Source organism: Lepisosteus platostomus, chromosome 10, assembly GCF_059453375.1.
Source record: "Lepisosteus platostomus isolate fLepPlt1 chromosome 10, fLepPlt1.hap1, whole genome shotgun sequence".
Taxonomy (NCBI): domain Eukaryota; kingdom Metazoa; phylum Chordata; class Actinopteri; order Semionotiformes; family Lepisosteidae; genus Lepisosteus; species Lepisosteus platostomus.
In genome coordinates, this window is record NC_142620.1 from 44,313,027 (window position 1) to 44,329,776 (window position 16,750).

Consider the following 16,750-nt stretch of genomic DNA (forward strand, 5'->3'; position numbering starts at 1 on the left):
AAGTGCTAAATATGTCTGATAATAACCAGCAATTGAAACATCAAACCTAAAAATTAATCTGATGGTTTGACCTAGAGGATCAGAGTTCAGAGTTCTCCAGTTCGACTAGAACTGATAGGAGTTGTACTTGTATGGGGCCATTCAGAAGGTGTTTTTCATACTCCTCTGAGTCCCCACCATTACCTGTCTGGGGTTAGACTATTGCCCAGAGCTTTGTCATGGCCGGTACTGTCTAGTTGAAATGTGGTCGTGCTTGTTTTCTTTCAGGGCAGCGAGGTTTCCCAGGACCCCCGGGACCTGACGGACAGCAGGGTCTTCCCGGACCCCCGGCTCCTGCCTCAGTGGCGCATGGGTTCCTTATCACCCGTCACAGTCAAAGCACTGAGGTGCCCCCGTGCCCACCTGGCACCTCTGAGATATACGATGGCTACTCCCTGCTGTACGTACAAGGAAATGAGAGGGCTCACGGCCAGGACCTGGGTAAGTGAGGTGCTTAATCCAGGAGTCGATATACTCCAGCCCATAAGGGCCCACCTACTGTATCTCTCACATTTGTTCTTGGTATTAGATGTCTCCCCATGTTGTATGAAGGGGGTTCCAGTATCAGAGGTTTGTGTGATCAATCATTTCTGAAATGGTCTGCATTTTCCACAAAGAAAAGAGCAAAATATTTCTCATTTAGACCAAAACTGGACTCCTTAACATTGAAAAACTGTTTTTACTTCTGTGACACCCTGCCACTCTGATCTCCTCACAAGCTGAGCAGGGCTGGGCCTGGTCAGTATCGGGATGGAACATCTGCAAGGAAAACCAGACTTCTGTTATAAGTGGTGTTAGACATGTTCCAGGATGGTGATCTGGAACACTGTACTAAAAAGGAGACATTAAACTTTTATGAGACATTAAACTGAGGTCCAGACCACCTGGTGATTACTGCCATTTACTGGGTCTTATGGCATAAGAATAATGATGTTATTCTCTGTGTCGTGGGCTGGTTACATTACACATTGGTCTTGTGCATGTAGCTTATCTGAAGATCCATTAATTTAACTGAAGTTTTCTCACTTCTCTACATTATCTACTGGTGCAAGATGGCTGTTGATCCTCAATCAGGTGGGGCTGCATTTAAACAGTTGATAAAGTGGGTCCCCATTTCTATGTAAAGCACTTTAAGATGAAAAACCCTAAATACAAAAAATATTTAACATTTAGCAGTTTGTTTTGTCAGTTTGGATTGCATTGTGTATATTCTACATATGAAGTTCTACTTGAAGCGTTTGCAAGCTTGGTCGGCAACACTGTTTGGATACTTTGCAAAGGGTGAATAGTTCCACAAAGTACTGTGAAAACAAGGAATGTTATTGTAGGAGTTTTAACCCATATCATTCTGAATAATTAGCAGTTAAGTAGCACTTGTTTTTTTTGGTTATAAGGCATGATCTTTCAATTTCAGTGTTCAGTTTACCACGTTAAAACTGGTCATTGTAAAAACCTGCAAACAGGTCAGTTATCCGTGACTAGACTTGTTCTTTGGGGTTAATTATATGGGGTAGCTAGGATCTCTAATGGAGGCGATTCTGAGGGGAAACTGCCAGTTATGGTGTCAAAGCAGACACTATTGCAGCCTTCAGCAAAGTATTGTCTAGAGGTAACTCTGGGATTGATTAACTGCCAGCAAGAGATGGGCTCAGTGGGCCGTTGTTAGTGGCCCTAGTCTCATTCACTTGTTGAAACGGTGACCCCTACAGGGACAGCGGGGAGCTGCCTGCGTCGCTTCAGCACCATGCCCTTCATGTTCTGCAACATCAACAACGTCTGCAACTTCGCCTCCCGGAATGACTATTCCTACTGGCTGTCCACCCCCGAGCCCATGCCCATGAGCATGGCCCCTGTCACAGGGGAGAACATCAAGCCCTTCATCAGCAGGTGAGAGCTGGGAATAACAAAGGCAGAGTCCTGCTGTATTCAAATAACCTGAACTCTCATTTATTTATATGGCTATCCCTTCTCTCTGATTGCACACACCTATCTATCCATCCGTTTTCTAACTGTTGTGGGGGAGTCGGATCCTATCCCAGCAAGCAGCAGGCGCAAGGCAAGGTACACCCTGGATGGGAAGCCAGTTCTCCACACAGACAACACACACACTCACACTAGGGCCAATTTTCCCAGAAGCCAATTAACCTGTCCATGTGTTTTTGGGCTGGGAAAGGGAACTGGAATACCCGGAGGAAACCCACCCGAAGACGGGGAGGACATACAAACTCCAAACAGATTGCGCCATAGGTCGGAAATTGAGCCCCGGTCTTGCACCACGAGGCAGCAATGCTGATCACTCACCCACCTACACAGCTTGGTATTCTACTGGAACGGTCTGGGTGAACAACCTTGTTCAAGGGTACAACAGCAGTGTGGTACCTGGGATCTGAACCCGCTAACTTCCGCTAAATTCAAGTCCAGAACTCTGGACTGCTTCACCACACTACTGTCCTGTCAGCAGCACAAAACAAGGCTGATAGGAGCTGGGACATGCGCAAGACCTGACTGACACCTTGTGCCACTCGTTTTCACACTTCACACAAGTTTTGTCCGAAACTGGGAGTTTAATTGTATAGGAGGATCATGTTGGAAGAGAAGCCCATCATTTTGGCCTTTTTTGTAGTAACTTTGTTTTGGGTTATGTGGACTAAGGCTGTTCTTTGAGAAGTCTTCTCTTTGCTGGATTAAAAAGAAATTCAATAGATGGCCTGAGTAATGCAGGTTGCTGTTCAGTCACTGAGTAAAAAATTTGGGGCTCTCTTTAGCCCCATCACTAGTCTGACAGTTTGTGTGCCCATATCTCTCAGGTGCGCAGTGTGTGAAGCTCCTGCCATGGTGATTGCTGTTCACAGCCAGACCATCCAGCTGCCTACTTGTCCCCAGAACTGGGAGCCGCTGTGGATTGGATACTCCTTCATGATGGTATGTTGGTGTCAACAGTACTGTGTGACAGAGCCTGTCAGTGCCCTCATTGAAACTCAGGATTTCTAGTTTTTCTACTTCACTATTTTAGTCTAGAGAACTTGTAGCCATATAAATGGTGCTAACTGTGATGATTGTTTGGGTGGAACCTGGTCTGATTAAAGTGTTCTGTTTTTAATTACCTAATTATGTGGTTAACTGGACAAGTTGAAGCCTTTCCTTGTTCTTGATCACCTGGAAGTTGAAAGAGACTTAAACACCTGCTGGACAGCAGGCCTTGAGGACAATGGTTGTAAATGTAAAGTTTTGTTAAAAAACATTTCTAAATTTGGTATAATAATTGGGAATAACATTTAAATAACATGGTATTCCTATCAGGGTTTATAAACTAGGCTCAGGAGTACAAGGATAAGGAGTAGGCAGGGAGATTACAGTTAGCATTTTTCTTCTGGAAGGCTGTGTGGGTCCGGCCAGGGGTGTGTTGTGACCCCAGGTTCTTGTCTCCTGGCAGCATACAAGTGCTGGGGCAGAGGGCTCAGGACAAGCCCTAGCATCACCTGGGTCCTGTCTGGAGGAGTTCCGCTCGGCACCTTTCATCGAATGCCATGGCAAGGGCACCTGCAATTACTACGGCAACTCCTACAGCTTCTGGCTGGCCACAGTGGAAATGAATGAGATGTTCAGGTACAGTAAACCCAGACCCAGTCCTGCTACAAGAGAAGAACTTCCTTGTGTGTTTCTGAGACTTTCAAGCTAGGATCCGCACCAGGTTAAAGTGGTTGATAAAAATAGATTTTAAGATTTTCAGCATGCGGTCCTGGCGAGACAGAACCTAAGTAGCAGGGGGAAGAGAGTGTGAATATTATTTTCACTTCTGCATGGTTTTAGAAAATGATCCTGACTTTATTTGAAGCTTGAAAATGGGAAGTGAATTTTCCAACAGATTAGAAGTCATACTTTTAATGTGTTGCTGGTGACTTTATTCCCCTTCGCCTACAGTCTATCCTGAATGGACCTCATTCTTTATCAGTCGTTTTCTCCTCAAAATCTGATACGTGTATCTTAGCTATAGCATGTCTTTACTTCATATTGAAGATACCATTTGGAGACCTGCAAAATAATTTCCTTTGGTAAACGTATGATTGTCTACAGCCTAGGAGATCAGATCAAATTCCCCTTGCTTTACAATTTAATCCATTACAGGTTTTACTAGCAACAGGTTCTTGCATAAATTGGCACAAGCAGAAATCCTTATCTGCTTCACCTTGAAGTTTGGACAAGTACCTCAAAATAGAAATGAATTACCTCACTATACAAATGTAGTCTTGTTTATTTCCCCTAATAGTATGAGCACCACTAACTGGAAACTGTGGGTTGTCTTTCTGTCACTTTGAAAGTTTTCCAGCAGGTTTTGATTATATGTACCAGATGTGACACTATTGGTGGGGATTACAGTAACTGACAGTGTTAGTGGAAGGCTTATAGTTTGGGTTAGAATAAGTGTTAGTCTTGCAGTTAGGACTGAGGTGTGTTGAGGATTGAAGGCAAATGCTCTTGGAAGTCCTGTTTCAGCAATTCACACACCTGAGATCCTAGGTGCTCCCAGTATTATGTGGAGTTGTCAAGACCTTAATTAAAGTTATTTTGGGGTTATCCTTTACAAATTCCCCCAAAACACTGGTTGAAAATATGGTAATTGTCAGATTTTTAAGGTTAAAGAGCTGGGCTGGAAGGAAACCTGTATTCCATGTCCCATGTCCTGTTCTCCACAGGAAGCCAACGCCCGATACTTTGAAAGCAGGGAACCTGCGAACACGGGTCAGTCGCTGCGTCGTGTGCTTGAAGAAGACGTAACGCTGCAGAGGCTGCTGGGACAACAGGCAGAATTCCAGTGATGCATTGTCTTCCAGTTCAACTCTAGTGGTGCTACTGTGCGACACAGCACAAACTTTTGAAACAAACTAAAATGAGTACCTCAGAAAAAGTGCCATGGCAGAGCTGTGTAAATGGTGCGTTTTCTCAGACAGACTGAGAGGATTGATCCCCTTCCTTTATCTTCATTTTTATTACTATTTTGCTCGTTACACATTCGAAAAAGCCAAGTGCGTTGGGGTTTTTCATGAGTGGAATTGTTTCCATTACCAAATCAGCACTTTGCCTTTCTAAACATCAGAGAGAAGAAATGCACTGAAGACCCTTCAATAGCGAGACTGCATTTTTAATTTTTTTTTCTTTTTCTCATGGTGCTACTAACACTACTGTAACCCCCGACTCTTCGATATAAGCCTGTCTGTTTTGTAAGTAATAACGTGTGTATATTGTGTACACCTTGGTAGTGGAAAACGTCAGTTCCTGCACTGCGACAGGATTGTTCTTTATTTTCCGTTTGCTCACACACTTTGTACAAAGTAAACTTTCTATAAATGAAACAGTATTTTATATATAAATATATTAAAAAGAAGCATTTTTATAAACTTTATTTGGCTTTAGGAGAATTTCATACCTTTTCCCACCATAAACCTTTAGCAAACTACTGTTTTTTTTTTTTTACAGAAGTCAGTTCCACTGATGCCAATTGTTAATAGTATGAGTTCGTATGAAGATGTATTATAAAATACTATACATAATTCGATCAGGGTTTTAAAAAAATTGTATTCCATTTTAATGTCTTTTTTAAGAGGGCCTTGATTTTTCTATGAAAATAAAAATTCAGAAAATTTGAACGATAAATGCCGGAATTGTGTGTATTATCTATAGATATAGATCTATATGTATATGAAACTAAGCAAGATTGGTAAAGCAAATTATTTTTCTAATGATCACCACAGGCCCTTCACATTTTCAATCACCAAAGGTACATATATATGTATTAACTTTAAAATCTGTTTTTTTCATGTGTATTATCCAGAAGTTGTTGTAAACTTTTAAGACTGAAATAAAGAAATATAACGTAAATGCCTGTGTGTTCCCAAGAAACATGATCTTAATTATTGTGGTCTTCCAACTAGTCTCCTGAACAGGATGTTTGTTTTTTTTCTGGTGGGTGGCACATTGGTCAGTATTAGGGCCTTGGGTTAAATTCTGGACTTGGGGTACTAGCTGTGTGGGGTTTGTCCCTGTTGGCATGGGTTTCCTCTGGGTGCCTTCAGTTTCCTCCCATAGTCCAAAGACATGCTAGTAGGTTAATTGGCTTCTGGGGAAATTGGCCCTCATGTGAATATGTGCATGGCTGTGTTTGTGTCTGCCCTGCAATGGATACCACATCAAGTCTGGACCCTGCCTTTAGCCTGTTGCTTGCCAGAATGGGATCCAGCTGCCCTGAAAAGAAGCTGAATTGAATCATACAGTTAGAAAATGGAAGGATGGATGGTTAAGTGGTAAGACTTTAAATTAGGGGTTGGAAATTCCATTTCTAAATATCACATGTAGCATGTGTATAAAGTTTTAACATGGTGATCTAAACATGATGATAACCAGCATCTAATGCAGATGAATGTGCTTGAGCTCCTCCCGGTTATGTATAAGCAATGTTGATGGATGAGGTTTCATTCCAAAATGAGGAAGTTGGGGATAATTTTCATTCACACTTTGGCTTTTGAACCCCATGCAAAATGTTGTGAAGACATTTTTTCCATTCTTAGAAACATTTCCAGGCTCTTTTCCTATGCTGTCTGTAGAAGAACAGTTATTTCATGTGTTTTTCATGGTTTCATTATTGTCACCCTGCTTGCAGGAGTCTGTAAAACTGCCCTGAACAAGTTACAGTATGTTCAGAATTCAGCAGCTTGAATCTGATGAGATCACACACAATTGTGATCACATCACTCCTGTCTTGGAGTCTCTGCACTAGTTTCCGGTCAGGTATTGAGTTGATTTCAAGGCCCTTCTCTCCAGCATCTAGCTGTTATGTTTGCTGTTTACTCCCCCCCCCCCCACATGACCTTCCTATTGTTCCTCAACACTCTGTGGGTCACAGGGCCTGTTGCTGCTGTGGCCCAGTGCTCTGGAACAACATCCCAAAAGAAATCAGACTCATACTGTGAGTGTATTAAAAACTAGACTTGTTCATAAAAGCCCTTTTGTGATTCTTTTGTTTGTATTCATACACAACTGTGTAATTTTGATTGTAGTTTTGTGGTGGTATATATGTATTTTATAGGGCATTGAGATTACTTTTGAAGTCCTAAAATATTTGTATAATCGTACTAACAAAATTCCTAATCCTAAACTGTAGATCTCTAAATCCCAATCTTACTATTCTGCCTTTTAACACTTAACTTAGTATGGGTTTTTATTTTAAGGGGAGATGGTTCTTTTTTGTGTCTGGGGTCCTAAGACTAAAAACTCAGTAAGGTATTGGAATTTTGTAAACTTATTTTGAGAGCCACAGCAATAGCTATCAACTCTGACAACTATATTTTGTTGCAGTGGCCAGCAGACGTCTGGGTCCCGTGGTTAAGGAGAAAATAATGCTTGTTCCCAGAGTGTTCAATGACTGATGTGACCACCAGGGGGCAGAACAGTTTAACTTACAATTATTTTCTTTTCCCAGAAGAGAGGGGCAAAGAATATGTGCGCACAGGAAAGTTATTTGGTCCTCCGTAGTCCTTTATTTCTTTTTATACTCCCTCCCATTTCTTTGTGGGACTGAAAACTGTTCATCAGTTTTGATCAAACCCTTCTAAGTCACAACAGAATGGGAAGAAAATGGAACAGTCACTCCATTCCTTTCATTTTAATGCAGCTATTGTGAAGAAAACTCTTGAACTACATAACTGAGCATATTTTTACAAAAGGGTTTTTTGCTGTTGGTTCTTAGTTGACTGTAGGAGGAAGCATGAGAGATCTTTGTTGCTGTTGATCACTTTATGCTGTTTATTAAAATAGGATTTCAATTTGAGGACTTCCTCATTTGTGCCTTGTCTTTTGTATCCACTCCAGGAAAGAACTAAATGTTTAAAAGTGATGCTTTGCGACTTGTTGAATATTTAATCCTGAAGATTAAATTGTGACACTGAAGTACAGGACAGTTTTGCAAAGGTTTCTGTAAAGATTTAGTTAGTTCTATGGATTTAAATTCAAAGACCTGTATTAGCATGAACGATGAAATAGTATCTCCAAAGTGTCATCTTTAGAAAGCCTTTAAGTTATCCTTTGTAGAGGTTGAGGTTAAGATTTGAGCTCGATAACAGTAGTTCATTTCTCTACAAGCAGTCCAGTAAATGTCTAAGAAGTTATCAAATACATAGTAAGTATTACGATACACAGTCACTAGGAAGAATCCTCCAGTATGTATAATTTCACTATATCACACTTATTTATGAATAACTACATTGGAAAATCAGCAAAGAGGATTGTAAATGTAATGGATTGTAAATCAGTTTGCTTTCAAATTCTTTTAGTTTCCCGTTAGCACTACAAGAACATCAATGTGAGTTACCCTTCAAAACGTCTGTTTGCAAGCAAAATAAAATGCAGGAATAGGAAACCTTAATTAAGGATGAAAAATACTGAAATAATGATTTCCATCCAGCTATGTAACAAAACATACAAGATTTAATTACTTTAAATATCACAGTCAACTGAGATCTCATCACCTATTGTGGATAGAAAGTTGGACAAAACATCATTACTCCAACACTCTTAATGCCTTGTGAATGATGCCTTTTTTCTCAGTAACAGTATGGTTTGAGATGTTAGCCATTTATCTTTTTAGATCAAGGCATTCTATTGTTTTCTTGGAAACTTGGTGTGACTGGCACATTGAACGCAGCACAAAAAAACAAACTCCCCTTAAGCAAAGCGCCTGTTCAGTTCTCCCATTTCACCCACCACTGGCTATAGTTGCTAGTGATATCCAGCGAAGAGTAATTGGATATATTCTGGAGCGTAAGAGAATGTCTTACATTGCCAGGCTGAAGAAACTGAACCTTTTCAGTCTTTAGCAAAGAAGACATTGCTGAGGGCATCTGATGCAGGTATTTTAACATTTAAAATTGTCCAAGACATTAGACACAGTCAATCCAAAAGGCCTTTTTCAGAATCAATGTTGATGCACAAACCAGAGAACACAAGTGAGAAATTATGGGTTAATGGATTTCAAACTGAGAACAGTAGACACTTTTCTCACAGAGAGTTGGGGGAATCTAGAACTAGTTACCCAGCCATGTTGTTCAAGACGATACCCTGGCTGATCCTTGGATCTACTAACTACCAAATGCTACAGTGCTGTACATTTGAACTGTGTAGCTTTCACATGAGTTACCCTTGTTCCTTCTGGAAAATTGCCTGTTTTGATCATGGGGAAGGGGGTCACTGGATTAGGGAAGGCTACATGGTCTTCAGGAGCAAGAGCTATCCTTTCTAACAAAGTCTACCGACCCCAGCTGCTGCTGCTGCTTCTTCACCTCATCTGCTTGATTCTGATCACCTGTTGGGTGGCAAGTGGGTAAATAAAAAGAAGAAAAACGCAACGTTTTGGCTATGGAGCCTTCTCCAGGTGTCGCACCTTTTCTTCTCTTTTCACCATGGAATAAACCTTTACTTGTTCCTTTGTAGACTACACATGCTGACGTAGCCACCTACTTGAACTCATTTGTAAATGGTTACCCTGGTTGCTCAGCGGTTTCTGAAGATGCTGAAGTATACACTCCATCTACCTTCTGAGACTCTGCACCTAAATCCTAGATAAAACTCTTCATTAAATTCTGTGGGCGATGGAAGAACCCTGGAAACTTAGATCCTGCACATTCATCTAGATGTACACCTCGGCTATGTTGGGACCTTCGTCAAAACTCTTTTTTTCTTGCACAGATGCTAATCTGAAGTCTAAGAGAAGCCGGCTGAAGCTCGGATCTCTCGTTCAGAACACGCACTAGATTGTATTTGAAGTGCTTTAGACCTGTGCATGGGGTCAGTTTAATACTCTTTGCATCCAAACTTGCCCTTTTATTCTCCGCACAGGGACGTATGTAATCCCTCTGACACAGACTGGACAAGTCCCTACCACGATCGCCCCCCCTCCTCCTCCACACAGCATGTGCAGTGTCAGGAACGCCACTTCCCCGGCTTCTAGATACTCCACGTGTTGGAAAATCCACTTTATCCTGCTGAAGGCGATAAGCAGCAGTCAAAGAAGCACCCTGCTGTGTTGACTCGTCCCTCTTGGCTTTTTCTCAGCTGGCTCCACCGGGACCTGAGGCTTTCTCACATCTTCCCATCTTCTGCTCCTCCAGCCCTGGCAAGAGCCGAGGGTGAACTGTGAACACTTTCAATTTGTCTGAAGGGCGGCTGCGTTTCTACTACTGCTGATGTGCTATAGCCATTGAATGATTTTAGAGGCTATCGGCCAGAGACCTCCTTGATGTATCCCTTAACAGGCAAGGATAGGAACCTACATTTTAAAATCTTCTGATTACATTCCTGAATCAAAAATCTGGAGGCAAATTGGCTTTTTTTCCGTTACGTAGCAGTCAAAACTACCAGCTGGGTCTCATAATAAAATAAAGCAAAATATTAAGATTGCTGACTTAAATCTTGATGACTTTTTTTCTATGTTCTATGTTCAGATTATAATTTTGTCTTAAAGCTTCAGAAATAGTTTTTTTTTTTCATTTTGTTTTGATATAATTGACACCATATGAATGTAATAAATTAAGGAACGCAAAAGCAAGTGAACCTTGCATATTGTTGCATGGTTACTATTGCCTTGATCTTTTTCTAACTTTACCTCTAACAACCAGCTAGTGTAAAAGTTTCACACGTGAAGTATTGTTCTTATGTGTGAGTATACAAAACCTGGAGTGGCCCACACTACAGCCATGTGCTTGAATAGATCTGAGTAATGGATACTGAAGTAATCCTACCTTAATTCTAACTAAATCCTAAAATAATAAACCAGCCCTAATCCTAACCTCAACGCTAACCTTAAAGTAAGTCCTGAAACGATCCTTCCTGTGCCCTGATCTCCGGTCAAGTTGCACCCCAAGGTCAGTGACTAAATAATATGCTTCCAAACCCTTCCATTCATTTTTTAACAGCTTCTTCCAATTCAGGTTCGAGATGGAGCCAGATCTTATCCTGGCAAATGGGCGCAAAGCAGGGTACACCCTGGGCAGGACACCAGTCCATCGCAGGGCAGACACACACGTAGGGCCAGTTTTCCCAGAAGTTACTATGGTTTTAGACTGTGGGAGGAAACTGGAGCACCAGAAGGGAACCCATGTGAACACAGGGTGAATATACATAATGCAAGCAGACCTGAGCCCAGGACCCCAGCACTGTAAGGCAGCAATGCTAACCACTGCAACATCATTTCTCTAAGTCACTCTGGATAAAAAGAGTGGCCAAAGGATGATTCCTTTTTGTTGAGCCCCTTAAATAGTTGTTCCTCAAATAGCCCCTTCTTAACCTATTCCAAGGTCAATCCAGGTTGTCAAAGAGGAGTTTGTTGTAACTCTGACTTTTTTGACTGTGACTTCCGGCATGAACATGAGACGGATTTTTTTATTTAAATACCGCATATCCGTTTCTTCATAAGCCAAGTGACCAATGCGCATTTATAATAATAATAATTGCTTACACTTATATAGCATTTTTCTGGACACTCCACTGAAAGCACTTTACAGGTAATGGGGACTCCCCTCCACCACTACCAATGTGTAGCCCCCACCTGGATGATGCGACGGCAGCCATAGTGCACCAGAACGCTCACCACACATCAGCTATTAGTGAGGAGGAGAACAGAGTGATGAAGCCAATTCATAAATAGGGATTATTAGGAGGCCATGATTGGTAAGGGCCAATGGGAAATTTGGCCAGGACGCCCAGGTTACACCCCTACTCTTTTCGAGAAACATCCTGGGATTTTTAATGACCACAGAGAGTCAGGACTCTCAGTCATTTGAAAACCTAAATCGGCACGATGGCCTTTCCTCAATGACGTCAATGAAAAACAGCAGCGTTTTCAGAACAGAGCGCCCGGGGGGTCCCCCTCCATCCCCCTCCCCCACCGCTTTGAGTATCGGGTTAAAGTTAGACGCAATTTGTTAACCTACGTCACATTTCGAGGAAGTTGCCTGTGTCATTTTAATGGTGCACTAAGCTTAAATGATTGTTTTTTTGGCTGGTCAGGCATATACAGGCTGCGGTGGTGAATTTCACTCGCATTTATCAAGGAAGCAGCTGCTGAGAAAATGGAATCTTGGCCTGGTTGGCGAGAGATGGACGGTCTCGGAGACGTGCTTTCGAGTACACTGTTTTGAAATTCAAGTAAGTGGGAAATACAAAGTCTCCAGGGGGCCTCTAATTTAGGAATTAAATCCCAGCAAAACATGGCTGGAGATAGCAGAGCTCTACTCTCTCACCACGGGCTCCTGTGGACCCAATTCGGGTGGCTGCTCTGCCAGCTGTCAGCAGACTAAGAGCCGCGGTCTCCTAATGACCGTGACATTTTCCATGAGGGAGATTCTGAGATTCTGAGGGACTATCAAATTCTCGCAGCGTTGTCATCTTGCAGGCCTTTCTAGGAAAGGCAACACGGAGCTCTCACTGATGCCCAGAGCAAACGGTGTGTTTCAGTTGCCAATTGTGTCCTTGTTGGGCTTTTCTCGGGGCATATCGCTTTCCTTACACTTGAATCACAGCTATGCAAAAAGAATGGAATAGTGTCCTTATCAAACTAATCCTGCTCACTGAGGATCTGCTCATGCTGCTAGCTCTCCATATATGTCTCTTGTCATTATTTAATCTAAAGTTTATACTGTATGTTCTCCCTGCATTTGTGTAGTTTCCTCTGGGTGCTCCGGTTTCCTCTCACTGTCCAAATAAATACTAACATACTGGTGGATTAATTGGCTTCTGGGAAAACTTGCCCTTGTGTGAATGTGTGTTTGTGTGTGTCTGCCCTGCACTGAACTGGTATCCTGTCCAAGGCGTACCCTGCCGTGTGCCTGTTGCTTGCTGGGATAGGCTCCGGCTCCCCCATGACCCTAAATTGGAAGAAGCAGTTAGAAAATGGATGGATAGTTTCATTTCCATACCTATTATACTTTATTTATAGAGCACATGTTATGCCAAAACAACTCTATACATCACCATTGCCAACAGCTACATGTGAGACTTAGACTTAGATTTTATACGGTCATGTCCCATGTCCTAGCATTAGAAAAAGAAAGGAATGATCTTATTTTAGCAACATTTAACAGACAAACGAAGGCTCACCTGAGGAAGACTCAAAAAACAAAACGTTGTGTTTCTCCTGTCTATTCTTCAGCATGAAATTAATTTTTACTTGTTGTTGGACAGTTGAGTGATGTATTTAATGACTCAGCATATTTTAGAATCTAAGACAAAACCCAGATTCCTTACCTCAGATTGAATCCTTGAGATCAGAATCCCGATCTCTATTTTTGTCCGTTCTGTTTGTTGCCCATTAGCATAACTGTCTTATCTGGATTTAACTGGATTTAAAAAGAAAACATGCATAGTTAATGTTGGCATTATTATCAGGTATAAAGCTGTGCATCAGCTCAGTGCATAACTGTGTAAGGTCTTGCCATCATTTTTAATAATCATGATATGCAAAAGTGGACACACAAAAAAATGACAAACTGCCCCAACAGTGGAACCCTGTGGAATGTCATATCTACTGTATGATCCATTCCTGAAGCAGATTCCAAAGGCAACAAAATTAGATCTAATGGAACAAGTAAAGGTTTATTCCATGCTGAAAAGAGAAAAGAGAAGAAAAGAAACAATGTTTCGGCTGTGGAGCCTTCTCCAGGTGTCATGTGGTCGGGTGCCATGTCAAAATAAGATCGACTTCTTTAACATGTTCTTAACCAGTGTAGAGCAGTTCCTAAAAAAACATTGACTCATTCTCTAGAAAGATTAGTTAAAATGTCATTATCTCATGACAGAGGTCTCAAAAGCACACCATTTAAATCTAAAGACACCAAAACAGATGAGCAGAGTTACATGAGTAAATAATTCACTACTTTAAACAAAAAGCAGCCTCAATTAGGAATGGAGTGGAAACTTTATTAGATTTGAATTTTTTTTCAAGGCACTATTTCTATAGAGAACATTGTTTATTTGTTTGAAATGGCACCACATACCAACTTAAATTGAATTGATTTTTTAAATTTGTTTAATAAGCATTTCTCGAGCGCAGTGTTAAAATCATCTGAAAATGTTCCTGCTTACAGAGAGTAAATCAGATATTATTGCATAGATTGCCAGATCCAGTGAATCAAGTGGACAGGAAACTGATTTTATCTTTATTATTGCATTTAGTTCTTGCATATGTATCAAAAAGAATGTTAATTGCTGATTCAACAGGCTATAATGGCACAATTAAATCTGATATATTGAAATTTGATCCCTAAGAGTTACCATTTTGTTTTGAAAACCATTAAGGGATTCTTCACACTTAGTGGACTTAGTAAAAGAAGCTATCTTATCAAATTCAAGAATGTGGGGGGGGGGGTAATGGAACACCACGACTGTTTTCACTTCACAATTTTATATTGGATCAGTAATTTTGTAGCTCTTTAAGTTCCGCTGTCCATTAAATACTTTTCATTCCACAGATGAACAAACATCTGTCTTGAAGAGACCATTTTAGCTTTATAGTTTAACATCTACATTATCAAGAATATTTTCTAAAAGGTGATAGTATTTGTTCAATAACAGAGTTAATAGGGGTATGGAGAAAGTTAATGATCAATTTAGGTGGGTGTGTTGAATGAAATAATTTCAAGATCATTTGGCACAAAAATCAAAATATCCTTTAGCCCTCAAGATTCAGTTTCTTTCATCGAAACATTAGTTGGTTCATTGATCAAATAATGAAACACAATTGTGTTCCTAATCTTTAAATAACAGGTGATGAAGGGTGATCTACATGCAGTAGATAACTGGATTCAGGCACTCCAGGACTAGGGTTGGAGAAGGCTGCTCTAGACACTGTAGGGAAGCAGTAAAAAGGCAAACAACATGTCAGGATATAGAATTAAAACTGTAGACATTTAATCAAGGGTTTTTATGTTAAAATTATACAATGCGCCAGCAGGACATCATTTAAATGCTTTTGTGTACAATTATGGTTACCACGTTCCTAAAAAACTATATATTGCTGCTCTGGAATCAGTCCAAAGAAGAGCAGACAGATACATTCTGTGGCTTAAGGCAATGTCCTACACTGACAGACTGAAAGAACTGACTTTTTAGTCATGGATAGAGAAGAATACAAAGGACACAAGAGCAATTATGTGGAACTGCATATAAAACTCAGAACAGGAGGCACTTTTTATCCACAGGGTGGTGGACGGATGGAAAAAGCTATCCATGTTGTTCAAGTTGATATCCAGACGTTTTCAAGAAACAGCTGGATGAGATTCTTGGATCAGTTTGCTACTAACTACCAAATGGGCTTAATGACTCTCTTGTTTGTGACTTTTTTGGTGCTCTTATGTGTACATGGATGATGCAAATTTTCAGCTCTGGAGAGATGATTAATTCTAAGGTGTGACCATGATTTTGTGAAGGTCTTTTTATATGTTAAAAATCAAAATGTAGTTCTTCCCCATGACCTTTGAATGAACTTCATTATTATTAACAGCTTGTATCTCCAATTGAAACAATCCTGATTAATTCCAACCAGGAATTCTGCTATTTCTGATAAGAACAATTCTTTCAGGTGGGGAGTACATCATTGCAATAAGCACAAGACATTGTCTATTTAGTATTAAAGACAAGGATTAAAAAAACTCCCAAATTGTTCCATTTGCAATCTTGCATGTCAAGGAAAATGCTATCTTGTCCCCAATGTCTTAAATGCGTTTTCTGGACTTTGTTGTAAATAAACGTGATTTCATTGACTTAAATCATCATCAGCCAGGTCCAAGCAAACAAAAACAGTTTTAATCTTAGATTGATCTTAGATTACATGTAATATTTCATATTTAGCTGTATGGGGTGTAGCAGAGTTACAATGTACTCTCATAAGATGTTTAATAATAGATCAATAAATTATCAGTGGTATCTGAATGTCATAATAGTTTTGTTTCAGAAGAACAATCTTTCTATAAGACTAAAGTTTTTAGAAAACAGCATGAGATTCAGAAAATGAATTAGTCAATAATCTGCAACACAACAACACGCGTTTTACTAATTGACAGGAACACCTCTATTAAGTAAACTATTTTGTATCAAACCTAGGCATCCTCCAGCAAGTTATCCCAGTTATCATTAAACCTAGAGTTCACAGTTAAAAAAATAGGTTTTTCCCCCATTTATTTCAGGAAAACAATCTGCTGAATGTCTCACTGTCCCTGTTCATAACAGGAATAACTTCCTTTATTTTTACTTACGAGTACTTGAAATTCTGTCAGTATTATATCATTAGCACCTGTTTGTGCCTTGACAGCAGAAACCTGTTTACATTGTGCAATTCTGTTTGAAAACATTGAAATCCAGCTTCAGCAGTTTACCTGACAAAAGCAACATTAAGGAGGTGAATCCACTGATTCTGTTAAGAAAGCTCCTGCCATGAATTTTTTGTACATACAATGTCAGTGGTGAAATAGAATTCTGGGTGTTTGGAATCTGTGCCTTACAGTTTAAGGTGGCGTACAGTATTATTTAATTTATATTCTTCTCCTAATCACATGAAGTAATATGCTGGTATCGTTTAAAACACTCCCAGCACCCCTTCTGCTGACTTGTGATGCTGGGCTTCACTGTCTCTTGTCTGAAGTTCAAGGCAAATTGTAATGCAGATCCATGT

General features: G+C 40.4%; 1 protein-coding gene across 1 annotated transcript in view; it reads left to right on the plus strand.

Annotated features, from left to right (window-relative positions):
• col4a5 (collagen, type IV, alpha 5 (Alport syndrome)) overlaps positions 1-5,916 on the plus strand; it is an 87,728-nt gene extending 81,812 nt beyond the window's left edge. Inside the window, exons 47-51 of the mRNA XM_088649118.1 lie at positions 268-480; positions 1,749-1,926; positions 2,847-2,961; positions 3,473-3,645; positions 4,734-5,916. Coding sequence (XP_088505244.1) covers positions 268-480; positions 1,749-1,926; positions 2,847-2,961; positions 3,473-3,645; positions 4,734-4,815 — 761 coding nt within the window. The 3' untranslated portion in view covers positions 4,816-5,916. The remainder of the gene's footprint in view (positions 1-267; positions 481-1,748; positions 1,927-2,846; positions 2,962-3,472; positions 3,646-4,733) is intronic.
• Positions 5,917-16,750: the final 10,834 nt, after the last annotated feature.